The 14,550-nt window shown below is 40.9% G+C and overlaps 1 protein-coding gene across 1 annotated transcript in view; it reads left to right on the forward strand.

Annotated features, from left to right (window-relative positions):
• stradb (STE20 related adaptor beta) overlaps positions 1 to 5,697 on the forward strand; it is a 42,501-nt gene extending 36,804 nt beyond the window's left edge. The window contains exon 12 of the mRNA XM_048533676.2: positions 5,600 to 5,697. Within this exon, the coding sequence (XP_048389633.1) occupies positions 5,600 to 5,623 (24 nt within the window). The 3' untranslated portion in view covers positions 5,624 to 5,697. The remainder of the gene's footprint in view (positions 1 to 5,599) is intronic.
• Positions 5,698 to 14,550: the final 8,853 nt, after the last annotated feature.

Consider the following 14,550-nt stretch of genomic DNA (forward strand, 5'->3'; position numbering starts at 1 on the left):
TTTATAAGGTCAAAAACTGAAGTTGCTGGAAAAGCTCAGCAGATCAGGCAGCACCTGTGAAGAGAAATCAGAGTTAACATTTCTGGTCCGGTGACCCTTCCTCAGAGCTGATGGCAGCTAGGAAGATCTTAAGTTTTTGTTTTTGATTTACAGTATCCTCAGTTCTTTCAGTTTTTATTTGATTTATAGGATCTTTGGGTTTATAAACAGAGGCATACAGTACAAAAGCAAGGAAGGGCAAATCATTGGTCAGACCGCTTTTGGAATATTGTGTTCAGTTCTGGGCACCTTATTTAACGAAGGACATTAAAGCCCTGGACAGAGTGCAAAGGAAATTTACCAAGAATGAGGGAATTTAGACATGAAGAAAGATTAGAGAAATTTAGTTTATTTTCGTTGGCAGAGAAGATGAAGAGATTACCTTATCGAGGTGTTCAAAATTGTGAACATTTTTGACTGAGTATTGAAGTACATTCTGTTTCCATTAGTTGATACATAAGTAACTAGGTGATCACAATTTCAAGATTGTCAGCAAGAGAGCTAGGAGCAAGATGAAGAGACATTTCTTTGCTCCATGAATTGTGAGGATTTGGAATGTGTTGCCTGGGAGAGTATGGAGGTGGATTGCATTGGTGGTTTTAAAAGAGAGCTGGATATATATCTGAAACTGATGAATTTAGAGGGCTATGGAGATAGGACTGACGAGTGTGACTAGCTGGATAGTTCTTTTGGTCATACATGAGTTGAATGCCTCCTTTTGTACAATTCTATGATTTTGAAGCATAGGTCTCCACTGGCACAAATGTAACCAAATTTAACCAACTACATTGTAATGGCGAATTGGGGTGAGATTAAGATGGGTGGGATGCAGGCACTAAGAGGCTGTGGAGAAATTAATCACCATAAGATGGCCATAAAATGTACGAGCAGAAGTAGGCCATTCAGCATATCTCGGTTGCACTGCTAATCAATGACTGATCTTATAATCCTTAATTACACTTTCCTGCCTTTTCTCTATCATCCTTGATTCCCTTAATGACTGAAAATCTGTATCATTGGGAATCTGTAGTTTAGATGTAAGTGATAGAATTTCAGTTCCAGGGCCAAATTGTGAGCAGGACACAAAAAATTTAACCCTGTAACAAGAACTTGCGAGTATGGTCAAGGAGCAAGAATATCACACACTGCCTGTCAATAACATCAGCATGTGCGGTGTATGCTACATTCCTGTGTGTCCTTTTCTGAACATGATAGGGCAATAGTTTAAACAAAGCATCAGGGAACTATAACTATTATTTTATTAAATAAGTAATGGCAAAACAAAATAGTTAAAAAATCTGTTTATAACTAACTATATCAAACCAAGTTAGGTAGGGATGGCAGGATCGGTGTATCATAACTGCAGCTTGAAAGCACGAATCGCCAGAGGTCAGGAAATCTCTGGTCACTTTAATCTACAGTGAATATCTGCAACTTGGGAATTTCAGCCCAAATTAATTGAATGGGAGTTTGCACCTCAACTGTTGCAATGCTTCAGGAAGGAGGTGACTTAACAAAATATTGGTGTAGCACGGGAAAGCAGAATTTGAGGGCTAAATAGTAAGAAATTGGTAAACATTTTAGTGAGAAGCTGTTTCACAGAATTGGAATTGTTGAGGTACAAAAAGTGGGGTCATTCTGCATTGGCCTTCAGAATGGGCATTGTGACTTAGTACCACCCTGCTGTCTTTCTCATAATCATTAATACCATGTCTATTTAAATGATCATCCAATACCTTCTTGATTGAACCTCCTCCACCACATTATAGTGCCTCCAAGTTTTCAATCATCTGCAAACTTGGTGATTGACCTCCTGCACACTAAGATCTATATATCAGCAAAAGCTGTCATCCCAAAACCAGACCACGGGGAACTCTACTGGAAAGCTTTCTTCACTTCAAAAACTATCCATTAATTATTACTCTTTGATTCCTATTCCCTAGCCAATTTTGTATCATTTTGTTATTGTTTCATTTATTCCATTAGCTACAACTTTCCTCACAAACCTGTTGTGTGCCAATGTATTGACGCCTTTTGAAAATGTATGCACAGGACATCAAATCGTTACCCTTAGTAACTCACTTGCAAGTTAACTAAACAAGATTTCACCTAAGAAATCTTTGCTAGTGCTTCTTAATTAACACACATTTTTTCCAGACAATTAATTCTACTCTCCATATCTATTTCAAGAAATTCCCCTACCACTTATGTTAAACTGACTGGTTTCCGATTACTTTTTGAACAAAGATGTTATAATTATGATTCTCCAGTTCTCTGGAACCACCCTCAGATGTTGAGAAGATTTTTAAAAAATATTGCCGGTGCCTCTGCAATTTCCACTCTCACTTCCTTCAATATCTTTGGGTGCTACTCTTTCAGTGCTAGTGCCTTATCAAAGTACTGACACCCTATCAAATACCACTTCCTTATCAATTTTAAACCTGTCTAGTGAATGTGTTTCTCTTTCTGTCACTATAGGCTTGCTTAGTAAAGTGTTGAGATGTGAGCTGATGTTATTACTGGACAAATCAGAAGCCCAGACTGAAATATGGCTTAATAGATTTTTTTTATTATTTAACAAGGCAGTCTTTCACTGAAATACAACAATGCAATGCTGCAGATCTGGTTTTAACAAAAAAAAGAGACATTTGATACACACAAAGGATAAAATTGTATAAACTAAGGTATTTACATTTAACACAATTTGAAAGATTTCAAAATATAGAGTAAAAATGAATTCTTTCTAACTCAGTTGCAAATCTTTATTCAAACATCAGTGATTTCCTTTCTCTATCAAGTTTATAGATTTGATTTAACTGTTGATTTCAGTTCCTGGTCTTGAGAGTCAAGTGGTATAAATGTTTTTCCCAAGTTTGGCTAAAAACAACCAATGTTGATGAAGAAAATACATTTACACGGTGTTTCAATTACTTGATTGGTTAATCATCGGAATGTTGCTGTGCATTTTTTGTTCCAAATGGCAAGACTTTGCATTGATAATGTCCAACTGGTGGTACAAAATATGACATTCCTTTGGCAAGTTCCATTGATCAATTTGCCAATAATTTCTAAGCAAGTCGATATTTATTTGTGATGAATTGTATAAGTCCACTTTGTTTATTGCGGTCCTCCAATTTTTGAACAGATATCAGTCCACTTTTGTTACCATGTTGATTTTTGTAATAATTCAGATATTTTGTGTGCCTTACACTTCCAGCACCATCATAATTGGTGAGTTTCACCTACTATGACTTGGGTCAATGATGTCATTGTTTATCATGAATTTAATCTCTTTCCCCACTTTGTGGATTGAGCCTTTTAAATATGAAACAAAGAACTGCAGGTGCTGGAAATCTGAAACTCAAACAGAAATTGCTGGACAAACTCAGCAGGTCTGGCAGCATCTGTGGGAATAAAGCAGAATTAATACTTAAAGTCCAGTTTTCCTCCACAGATGTTGCAAGACCCATTGAATTTCTTCAACAATTTCTGTTTCTATATGTTTTAGATCTCTAGGATCCACAATTCTTTGTTTTATTTAACTATAGAAAGAAAATTTTCCAGGATGTTCTGTCTGTAACTTTGCAGTTTCTTGTTACCACCATTGGTTTTTCTAGCACCCTTAGTGATGCCACTATTCTTGAAACTGCCTAGTCATTTTCCAAAATAAAACAAATTCCTTCCATAGGAATTTGCTTCATTACTCCAACTACAACTTCTTCATTTATGAAGTCACTCTTTTTAATCCAACACTGCATAATCGGATTGGGTTGGAACCTCCATGTATTCCTCCAATTAATATTTCTTCTCCATTAACTCCTTTGGAGGACAGACGACAGTACCATTAATCAGCATCAATGACTGACTTGCTCCTGTGACTCTCAATATGTTTATTGATTTACCTGCTTCATTCAAAACATAAAGAAATACCTCCCTGCTTTAAAATAAAATACTCGGAACTTCAGTGATCTCATTCTCTTTGTCAGTCTTCAAAAAGGAATCATCATGACTGTCTTCAGCAATCTCTCTTTTAGTGTATTCTAGGGACGTGTTCTATTCATAGATAAGAGATAATGGGAACTGCAGATGCTGGAGATTCCAAGATAATAAAATGTGAGGCTGGACGAACACAGCAGGCCAAGCAGCATCTCAGGAGCACAAAAGCTGACGTTTCGGGCCTAGACCCTTCATCAGAGAGGGGGATGGGGGGAGGGAACTGGAATAAATAGGGAGAGAGGGGGAGGCGGACCGAAGATGGAGAGTAAAGAAGATAGGTGGAGAGGGTGTAGGTGGGGAGGTAGGGAGGGGATAGGTCAGTCCAGGGAAGACGGACAGGTCAAGGAGGTGGGATGAGGTTAGTAGGTAGCTGGGGGTGCGGCTTGGGGTGGGAGGAAGGGATGGGTGAGAGGAAGAACCGGTTAGGGAGGCAGAGACAGGTTGGACTGGTTTTGGGATGCAGTGGGTGGGGGGGAAGAGCTGGGCTGGTTGTGTGGTGCAGTGGGGGGAGGGGATGAACTGGGCTGGTTGAGGGATGCAGTGGGGGAAGGGGAGATTTTGAAACTGGTGAAGTCCACATTGATACCATATGGCTGCAGGGTTCCCAGGCGGAATATGAGTTGCTGTTCTATTCATATCAGTTTTAATACCTATTACCTTTCTTACTGTCCCCTTTTCTGAGGATTCCTTAGATATTCCTATTTGTGCAATTGGTCTCCCATTTAAATTTCAGCAATTGGCTTTGGTATATCCAGTCTTTTAAAACAGAATTATGTTTCTTTATATCACATTTTGGTTTTAACCTTACTCCTTTATTATTTTGGCATCCTACTTGCTGGTCTCTAAAAACTGTTGCACCTCGACCATCCTTTTTTACCCCAAGCCATTTCATGGCCAACATTTTCTCTCATTTCTCTATCTCATAGCTATTCAAATTCTTATAATTTCAATTCCATAACTTCACCTTTATAATTTCAATGCAAGTCCATTCCTTGGATATTAACAAAACTGAGCTTGGACCAACTCATCGTCAGGGTTCTAATCAAACACTTCAGGTCAGGAGCTTTCACACTAAACTCTTACAACTGAGGCAATCCATTTCCATCTTGTGTGAAAGATCTCATTGGTCCAGGATAAACTATCTTGTACATCCACCTTTAACAAGGAAATCAATGAAGTGAAACTGCATGTTTCCACTTCAGCAAAAAGTGCTAACTGAAAGTAGGCTAATGTGCTTCAATTTTTCATCTATCACTTTGTGAAACTCTCCCAGTTCTTCATTTAACCATCCCCCTTGGTACGCTGGCAGCCTACTCACTGGCACCTGACCCCTACCTACCTGACAACTGTATCTATCTGGCACATCAGCACTCAAAATTCCCTCCACTGATTTTTGTCTCAGCTGCGGGGTCTTCCGAGGCCCATGCATGGCAGCAGCTTCCACCAGCAGAAGTCAATGTGGCAGCATGTTGATCGGTGGCAAGTAACCTCCATGCAGCTTCGAGGCAATGTTGTTCCCAAATCTCTAACCTCTCACTTACCTTATACATTTACCCTTTCACAGGTGCTGTCACAGTGGGCTGTCTGAGATTCTGGACCTTTACATCTCAGAATGTGGCAGATGAGGGCTGTGAGAAAGGGACCGTGGGGGTAGTATGAGTGACGCATCTGAATTGAAGTACGGCTTCGCATTTCTGAAGGAGCCCTAAGTGGCATCTCGTTAGAAATGTGAACATCTTTTGTTGTTTTAAAAAAAGGTTAAAGAAAATCAATCTGGTTGAAATTGCCAGTGTTTGGAAAATCTGGCCTATTGGTTTCCACAGAGGAAAAAAAACCTGCATTGCCATTACCCAAACATTTCCTCCGAGGGTTTTGTCTTGGTAATTGACAGATATCAGTTTCAATCTCATCGTAAACAGTGCCTGCATTTTTATTGTGTGTTTGCCCTTTTTCTCTCCACTACCACAATAAAATTTGCACAGCTTTGAATTAAAAACTTTTATTCTGAATGTTTGACTGGACATATAGAGAGCTATAATCTCAAATTGTGCTAAATCACACATATTAATCCGGAGCACCTCACGCACACACACACACGCACACACACACACACATCAGAAAAGAACTTTGTACTCTCAGTTGCTTATTGATATCAGTTGATCCTCTTTCGATCCTGCAACATATAAGTGCAGCAGCAATAAATACCGCTGGATAAACTGGAAACATAGTATATAACCAGTATTACTGGCAGTCCATAATGGGCTACTAGTAATACAGGTAATGGCCCCAGTTTTACTGGTACTACCGATATCAACTGGTGCCACTATTACCAGTACCACCAATATCCATTGGTGCCACTATTACTGGACCTTCATTTCCTACACAGTGAATTGTCATCTTCCAAATTTCCCTAGATTCTGGAAGGATCCTGGATAATTTTAATTTGGCAAAGGCAACACGCATTCCTTTCAGGAATGGAGAATGAAAGAAAATAGGGAGCTTCAAGTCAGTTGACTGGGCATCAGTCACCAGGAAACTTGGGATCCATTGTATGGATAGGGATAACAAATCATTCAAATGTCATTGCATAATTAGGCAGAAAAACATGGAAGGGAAATGATGTTTGATAATTCAATTACTGTTTCTTTGAGAATGTGACTAGTAGACCAGACAAACAGGACAACTGTGTGAAAAATATTCAAATTTCCAAAATGCTTTCACAAAATGTTATGTGAAAGATTGCCACATAAAACAAGGACTCACCGGGTTAGGGTAATATTTTAGCAAGAATACAGGATTGGTTAACAGACAGAAAAGAATTAGTATAAGTCATTTCCAGGTTGACAATCTGTTGCAAACCAACGTGAAGGAACTGTAGTGGAGGCTGAACTATCTACAGTCCATTGCACGCCTCAGATGGTGGGACCATATATAATGTATTCAAATTTAATGTCACAAGGTTAGATGGAAAATTAGGGCTGTGAGGAGCACACAGACTGTGAGGGGATATAGATACCCTAACTGAGTTGCTAAAAACCTTTGGTGTATACTATTTGGAAATGCAAGATAATTCACGAATAGGAAAGCAGACTATTTTATAAAAGATGTGAAAATTATACATGTTGGTGTTCAGAGGGATTGTATACAAAGCACAATAAGCTAATATATAGGCACAGCAAATAATTAGGAGAGCAAATGTTTGATTTAATTGTGAGGGAGGAGGGGAATGGAATTCAAGAATTTAAGTAAGGACACCTTCCTGCAAATTTACAAGGCTTTACTGAGATCAGACCTAAAATACTAATTTGGTATTGGAGCTTAAGGATACATTTGCCGTAGGGGCAGTGTACCATGTGGAGAAATTTGGTAGAATAGATCTTTTCTGTATGGAGTTTATAAGAATTAGAGGTGTTTTCACCAAATCCTGGAAGATTCAGAGATAGCCTGACAGGTAGATGTTTAGATAAAAACCAAAAGAACTGCAGATGCTGTAAGTCAGGAACAAAAACAAAGTTGCTGGAAAAGCTCAGCAGGTCTGGCAGCAGCTGTGAAGGAAAAAACAGAATTAACGTTTCGGGTCCAGTGACCCTTCCTCAGAACTGATGGTGGCTGGGAAAATAGGGAGGTGGGTGGGGTAGGGAATAAACATTAGGATAGATCCCAAAGAGAGAGAAAGACAGTTCGACAGACAAAGGAGTTGCTAATGATCAGGCTGGGAGGGTGAATAGTTGTTAATGCCCTAAAATTATTGAACTCAATATTGAGCCCGCAGGGCTGTAGGGTCCCCACGCAGAAAATGAGGTGTTGTGTAGAATGATTAGATGTTTAAGATCTGTTATCTCTGGCTGCTGACTATAGAACTAGGGCCACAGTCTCAGGATAAACGGTTGAACAATTAGGATAGAAGTGAGAAGATATTTCGTGAATCTTTGACATCTCTAGAACAGGGTACAGTGGATGCTCAGTTATTGATTATAGTCAGGAGGGAGATTGATCCAATGTTTGGATTTTAGCTGATCGAGGTAGAGGGATCTGGGTGGAAAGTGCACTTTTACATAGAAGCTCAGCCATGATCATATTGAAAGGCATCACAGGCTCAAGGGGCCAGGTGACCTCCTCCTGCTTCCATCATTTAAAGAGAACAACCCCTTCCTTCTGGCTATTTTCTTAATGGTTTCATCTCGGATGGCCCCAGTATTGGCCAGTTTTTTTTTAAAGTTAGAAACCAAGAACAGTGTGGTGATGCACCTAAGCCTCATTTCCATTCTTTAAGTTTGATGCCAATGAGGGAAAATTCTGGGCCAAATTCAGGCTGAGATGTTTTAGTATTAAAAATAGAAATGACATATCCAGCATTGCTAAACATAATTCTCATTAATCACTTCACACTGCCTCTTGCAAAAGCAACACACATTCATGTAGCTCCTTTAAAGTAGTAAAGTGACCCTGAGCCCTTCAGAGAAGTGTTTGCAAACGAAGTTGGACACACAGACATGGGAGGAGGTGTTAGGATGGGTTATCTAAACTTCTGTCAAAGAAGTGGGTTTTAAAAAGAAGGAACACCTGGGAAGGTTTGGGGAAGGAATTCTGTTTAGATCCATGAAGCTGGAGTCACAGCCCCTGGTGGTGGAGTGATGGAACTGGGGAGGTGCAAGAGACCAGCATTGGAAGAGATCAGGGTTTTGGATGGTTGGAGGCACACAGGAGGTGGCAAAAAAAGAGATGGACAAGGCAAAGGGCAGATTCAAGGATAACGTTGAGAATTTTAAGAGTGAAGCCTGGACCGATCAGAAGCAAATGTAGCTTAGAACACACAAGGATAAGAGGGCAGTAAGGTAGGTGCAAATGAATGTTATAGTGCTGCTGTAAATGACTTGTAAATGACGTCAAAGAAAATGGGAGGGAACAGTGATGGGCAGGAATGGAAGGTGGATAAGCTGAGCTATCCAAGGGAAGAGATGCTGCCAGCACAGGAGAAGGACAAATTAAGACAGAAGTGGGACCACTGATGCCTGCAATCTGATATCTCCCACATCCAAACAAGCAGTGCAGGAGACTCTGTCTGCTTCACTCATGATAACGATAAGGTGGTACGGATATTCTGTGTTACCTGGGTCAATTACAACACTGTATGTCCCGTGCCTTGTGTGCCCATTCCTGGTCTCTCAAACTGCCATTTCTCATTATTGCTGGCCATACCAGGGGACCTTGATAAACCAAGGCCCTAAATCCTGAACAAGTCAACCTTAACCAAAAAGGAGAACGACTCCTTCTTCATGCTCAGGGCACAAAGAAACTCCATTGCACTGAATATGTATGAATTGTTTAATTTTTAACAGGCATTACTGACCTGTTCCTGTTGGGAACTCTCCTGTTGTTTGTCGTTCTCAGCCGTGGTCTTTGTTTCGAACTGTTGTCCATTAACATCAGAGGCAGACATGGGAAGACTTGTTCCTTCATCTACATCCTGATCACTCTCTGCACTTAAAATCGAGGTCAACGAAGGTTTATAGTTTAATAAATCATGACTGAGATGTTTTCCTACAGGCTTCTGTGTTTGAAAGCAGAAAGGTGATTATTTTTGGCAGTAAACACTTAATTCCTTTTGACCATCACCAATTCCTCTTCCTATGATCAGGCGTATTTATTAAGTAAGTCTCTTTACTAGCTCCCGCAACTATTCTGTAGAGACTACTGACTTTTGCTTTCAGAGATCTGTTTTGCAGAAGTAACATCATCAATACTTCACTTCCTGCTGAAAAAGTTCCACTTACTGAATGTTTAGTTGCCTATTCTTTTATTTTCACTGGTAAAACTTCCAAATGTTCTTGAGCTACTCTACATGCTCCTGTGAGGCTTTCTAGAAACGTGGTACATATTCAACATTGAGGGTTCATTATTTTGGTTTAAGAACTTCTCCCTGATTAATTTTTATGGACCTCTAATCTCATGGCCATAAGTCCATTCAACGGACCCACAGATTCCAAAACCCATAGATTCATTTGCAGAATCTACAGTGAGAAGTGAGAAATCATAAGAAATGCAATTCTTTGTCCCAGTGCTGTGGGTATTCATGACAGTATGCCCTAATGGACCCGTGGGCACAGCCGTAAAATTAGAGGGCGTAAATTTAAAACGGAAATGAGATGACATTTCTTCAGCCAGAGAGTGGTGGGCTTGTGGAATTCATTGCCACGGAGTGCAGTGGAGGCCGGGACGTGGATGCCTTCAAGGCAGATATCGACAAATTCTTGATCTCACAAGGGATCAAGGGCTACGGGGAGAGTGCAGGGAAGTGGAGTTGAAATTCCCATTAGTCATGATTTAAATGGCTGAGTGGACTTGATGGGCCGAATGGCCTTACTTCCACTCCTAGGTCTTATGGTCTAATCATGGTTTTGAGAGACTGATGGAATTTCTCCAAAGATACAGTCTGATTGCTTTTTACACAAATTGCTAATAATTTCCTGGGATATTTTGGGTATAAAGTTAAAACCCTGATCAGATGGTACCTCTAGTGATAGTCAACAACCTGTTCAAAGACGCCCAGTTTGTGTTCCACCAGGGTCACTCAGCTCCTCACCTCATTACAGCATCAGTTCAAACACAGACAAAAGAGCTGAATTCCAGAGATGTGGTGAGAGTGATAGCCCTTGACATCAAGGCCGCATTTGACCAAGTGTACCATCAAGGACCGCTAGCAAAACTGCTGTCAATGGGAATCAGGGGAAAGTTGTTCTCTGGTTGGAGTCATACCTAGCACATAGGAGGTTGGTTGTGGTTTGAGGTCAATCACTTCAGCTCCAGAACATCTCTGCAGGAGTTCCTCAGTGTAGTGTCCTAAGCCCAACCATCTTCAGCTGCTTCATTAATGACCTTCTCTCCATCATAAGGTCAGAAGTGGGGATGTTTGCCAATGATTGCACAATATTCAGCACCAATTGTAACTCCTCAGATACTGAAGTAGTCCATGTTCAAATGCAACAAGAGTTGGATAAAATCCAGATTTGGCTGACAATATGAGGCAATGATCATCCCCATATGGACTCACCATATAAATACAGTGGCTACAATAGCAAGTCAAAGGTTAGGAATACTGCAGTAAGAAAGCTGGTCCACCATCTACAAGGCACAGTTAGCAGTCTGATGAAATACTCCCCACTTGCTTGGATAGGTGTAGCTCCACTAACACTCAAGAAGTTCCCCTCCAAGACACTTGCCATTCTGACTTGGAAATATATCGCTACTTCCTCGCTGTCGCTGGGTCAAAATCCTGACATTCCCTTCTTGAGAGCATTGGAGTGTATCTACAGCACATGGACAGCAGCAGTTTTAGAAGGCAACTTCCCCATCATCTCAAGGGCAATTAGGCATGGGCAATAAATGCTGGTCCAGCCAGCAATGCACACAAGAGAGTTAAAAAAGGAGTAAAAAACTGAACTAACTTTTGCAATACCTTCGTTGCTGTATTTGTAATTAAAAGGAATAGTTTCATGGAATCGGGCTGTCATATCTACAACTGATGTCTTGTTTTAGTTTTTGGGAATAATCTGACACAATCTACTAACATCCGACTGAATTCTACAAAAATTGGTTTAGTCATCAAAGGTGCTGGTCTGATTACCGTCTGTCATACATATGGTATGTTCTATAGAGCAGCACAACATTTTTATGAAGTCCTGGCCACTAAAATAGTTGTGTTTGATGCCTGTGTTTCCTGTATTCCTACATGTTCTGCCATAGAAACTCTACATGCTACCTGCAATACCTCCTTATTATAACTGGGTGGAGCCACTACTTATGAATGACTGTCATTACTCATCTGCAGGTCTATGACTGTCTAAGTTCATCTCTACTTTCTCATTAAAATTCTGTTTCCAACACAACCAGTAAGAACAGCTGTCAGACTCAATTCATCTTGCATGCCCTGTCCTCTGTGCGCCTTCAATTCCAAAATGATTGGGTAGCCAGTGTTTCCATTTTGCTAGATATCGGTGATCTCAATGGCGTTTTGATCATCCCAGGTCAGTTGATTGAGATATCTGAATAAATCAACATCTGAATTTATCAGTAAAAGAGAAAACTGTGGGAGCACACCCAGGGTATAAATAAACTCCACTTAGCTGTGTAGAGATGTCAGAAAACTGCAATACTCCAGTCCCACCCCTTTCAACATTTAATACACAAGGATTGCAGAGGAAGTGTGACCCCAGTTTTGAGCAGTTCTGTGAGTACCTTAGACCGTGAGGCTATCCCAGTGAATTTAGATGTATCATGTTTCTTTTCAGCTCCCAACCTTGACCAGTTGACTCTCTGATGTCTTGCCTTACGTTTCTGCATTGATAAGAGAAAGATTCAGAAAAGCTGCATGTAGTTTTCTGTGACTGTACAACACCTGCTACAAGACCAAGACAGATCTGTCAGATCAAGCTATGTTTATGCTTTCAAGACCGTGTGTAGCCATTGGGCAGAATGGGAGTGCCAGCTGCACACCTCACTCATTAGGATATGCCGTGTTTCCTGAGTCAGTTACAATCAGACTGTGCAGATTGTGTCCCACACCTTAACCATCCATTTCTGGTCACAATCAGATACCCACGCCTGTCATGTTATCCTGACGCAATACAGTAAGACATTATGAATAAATCAAGCTTCACCAAAAGGAGGGGAAACTCCAAAATTCACACCCTGGGGACAAAGCAACTTTGCTGTTCTTTGACATACAGAATCACTGCACAGCATTTCCAACCTTTGAACTTTGAATAACCAGGGATTAGTGACCTCTTCCCAATGACCTGCAGGTTTGACTTCATCAGATGTGGTCCCAGCCTTGGGCAGGTGAAGAATTACCTTGTGCTTTAAGGCCTTTTTCAGAATTGGATAATCTGTCTCTTTCGTTGAACTTAATGATAATTTCTTGACTAAGTCCAGCGTGGGATCACTATCTGAAAGATCCTAAATAGAAGAATACAATTATTTGTCGCAGAGTTTCTTCTGTTTTTTTTTGTTACTCTTGACTCTTACTCTGAACAAGGAAGCCGGTGAGATCTTGGAATAGTTATGTTTATAGAAATCACAAAACCTTTGCAGTCTGACCCATCAAATCTGCATGACCCTCCAAAGACCCACTCAGACCTGACCCTATCCCCATAACTTCGCATTTAACCACAGTTAATCCACCTAACCTGCACACTACAGGGTGAATGAAATCCACCCCAGGTCTCCAGCACTGTATGGGAGCAGTGCTTACCACTGAGCCAATCCTGGATATTTCATTTCACAATTGCCAGTGTTACTGAGTGAGGAATGTCAACCGTGAACATATGGACTCTTTCTGAAATTTCTCTTTTGATTTCTCAAATGGCGAGCAGAGGTTTGTCTTAGGCAACAATAGCCTTGTTATTGATGTTGTGGCCATGATAACTTTGGGCTTTGATCTCTTGAGATGGTCAATTCTCTGAGAAAATTTCTGTAGATTTCACTCAGGTTATTTTCAACTGTTTCACTATTTACCAACTACAGTACAATCTATACAGGCCCTACAATAAATTTCATGTCATGTACATGTTCCTACCATGAAAGCCCAGCTATGCATTCAGTAGCCCCCTGAGAAATTGAGTTGGAGTTACCAACTTGGCTGTAGAACCATTTTTATTTCAGAAATCTTGGCAACAGGTAAATGTTTGGCTGGCCCTCTAGTGTGCTTGCTGCTGCTGTCCCCAGACTGGCAGACCGCTGATCGACCTGAGCTCTAGCTTGCGAGCATGCCTGCTGCCCTCAACCCGGTAAGGGAACCTGCTTCTGTGAAGATGAAGGGAGCACCTCTGACTAAATGTGAACATGTAACTGTCATCCTCGGGAACTTGTTCAGGACTCAGCAATAGCCCTTACCTCTGAATTGTGAGCCCAGAAGGAAAGTGCAGGCCCAGCCTGATCTTTATGCTATGTGCATTCCACAATTCCAGCCTGTGAGTATAGGTCCAACACCAGTGGCTTGACTGTTAGTTACCCGGTCTCAGAGAAAAAGGCAGTTTTTTTTTAAGCCGTCCCTTGATGGGGTTTTGGAGGCCTCAGCGCTGATCATGACTTTTTCCATCTCTCAAAATGAAGATCACATTACTATGCAGCATGCAGGATAACAACACTCAGTTGGGAGTGGGTTAAACATCCTTGTTGTCATGGCAGGGTTTTAATTGCATGTCCATGGAATGTGTGGTGAGCATGCGATAGTGCAGTAGCCTGCAGCTGAGTAAACTAGAATATCACCAGTAAGTGACTCAGGGAGTCGTACAGGATGGAAACAGTCCTTTCGGCCCAACCTGTCCATGCTGACTGGGTTTCCCAAATTAAACTACGTTTGGCCCATATGTCTTTAAATCTTTCCTGTTTAAGCACCTCTGGTGTTATTCAACAAGAGCAGATTAGAACCTTTCAAACCCATATCCCCGCAGGAGAGGCAGTCTTCCATTTCCCTCTCTCTAGTTTTGAAACCATTGATTCCAGCCAGGAACATAG

Source organism: Stegostoma tigrinum, chromosome 7 (assembly GCF_030684315.1).
Source record: "Stegostoma tigrinum isolate sSteTig4 chromosome 7, sSteTig4.hap1, whole genome shotgun sequence".
Classification (NCBI taxonomy): domain Eukaryota; kingdom Metazoa; phylum Chordata; class Chondrichthyes; order Orectolobiformes; family Stegostomatidae; genus Stegostoma; species Stegostoma tigrinum.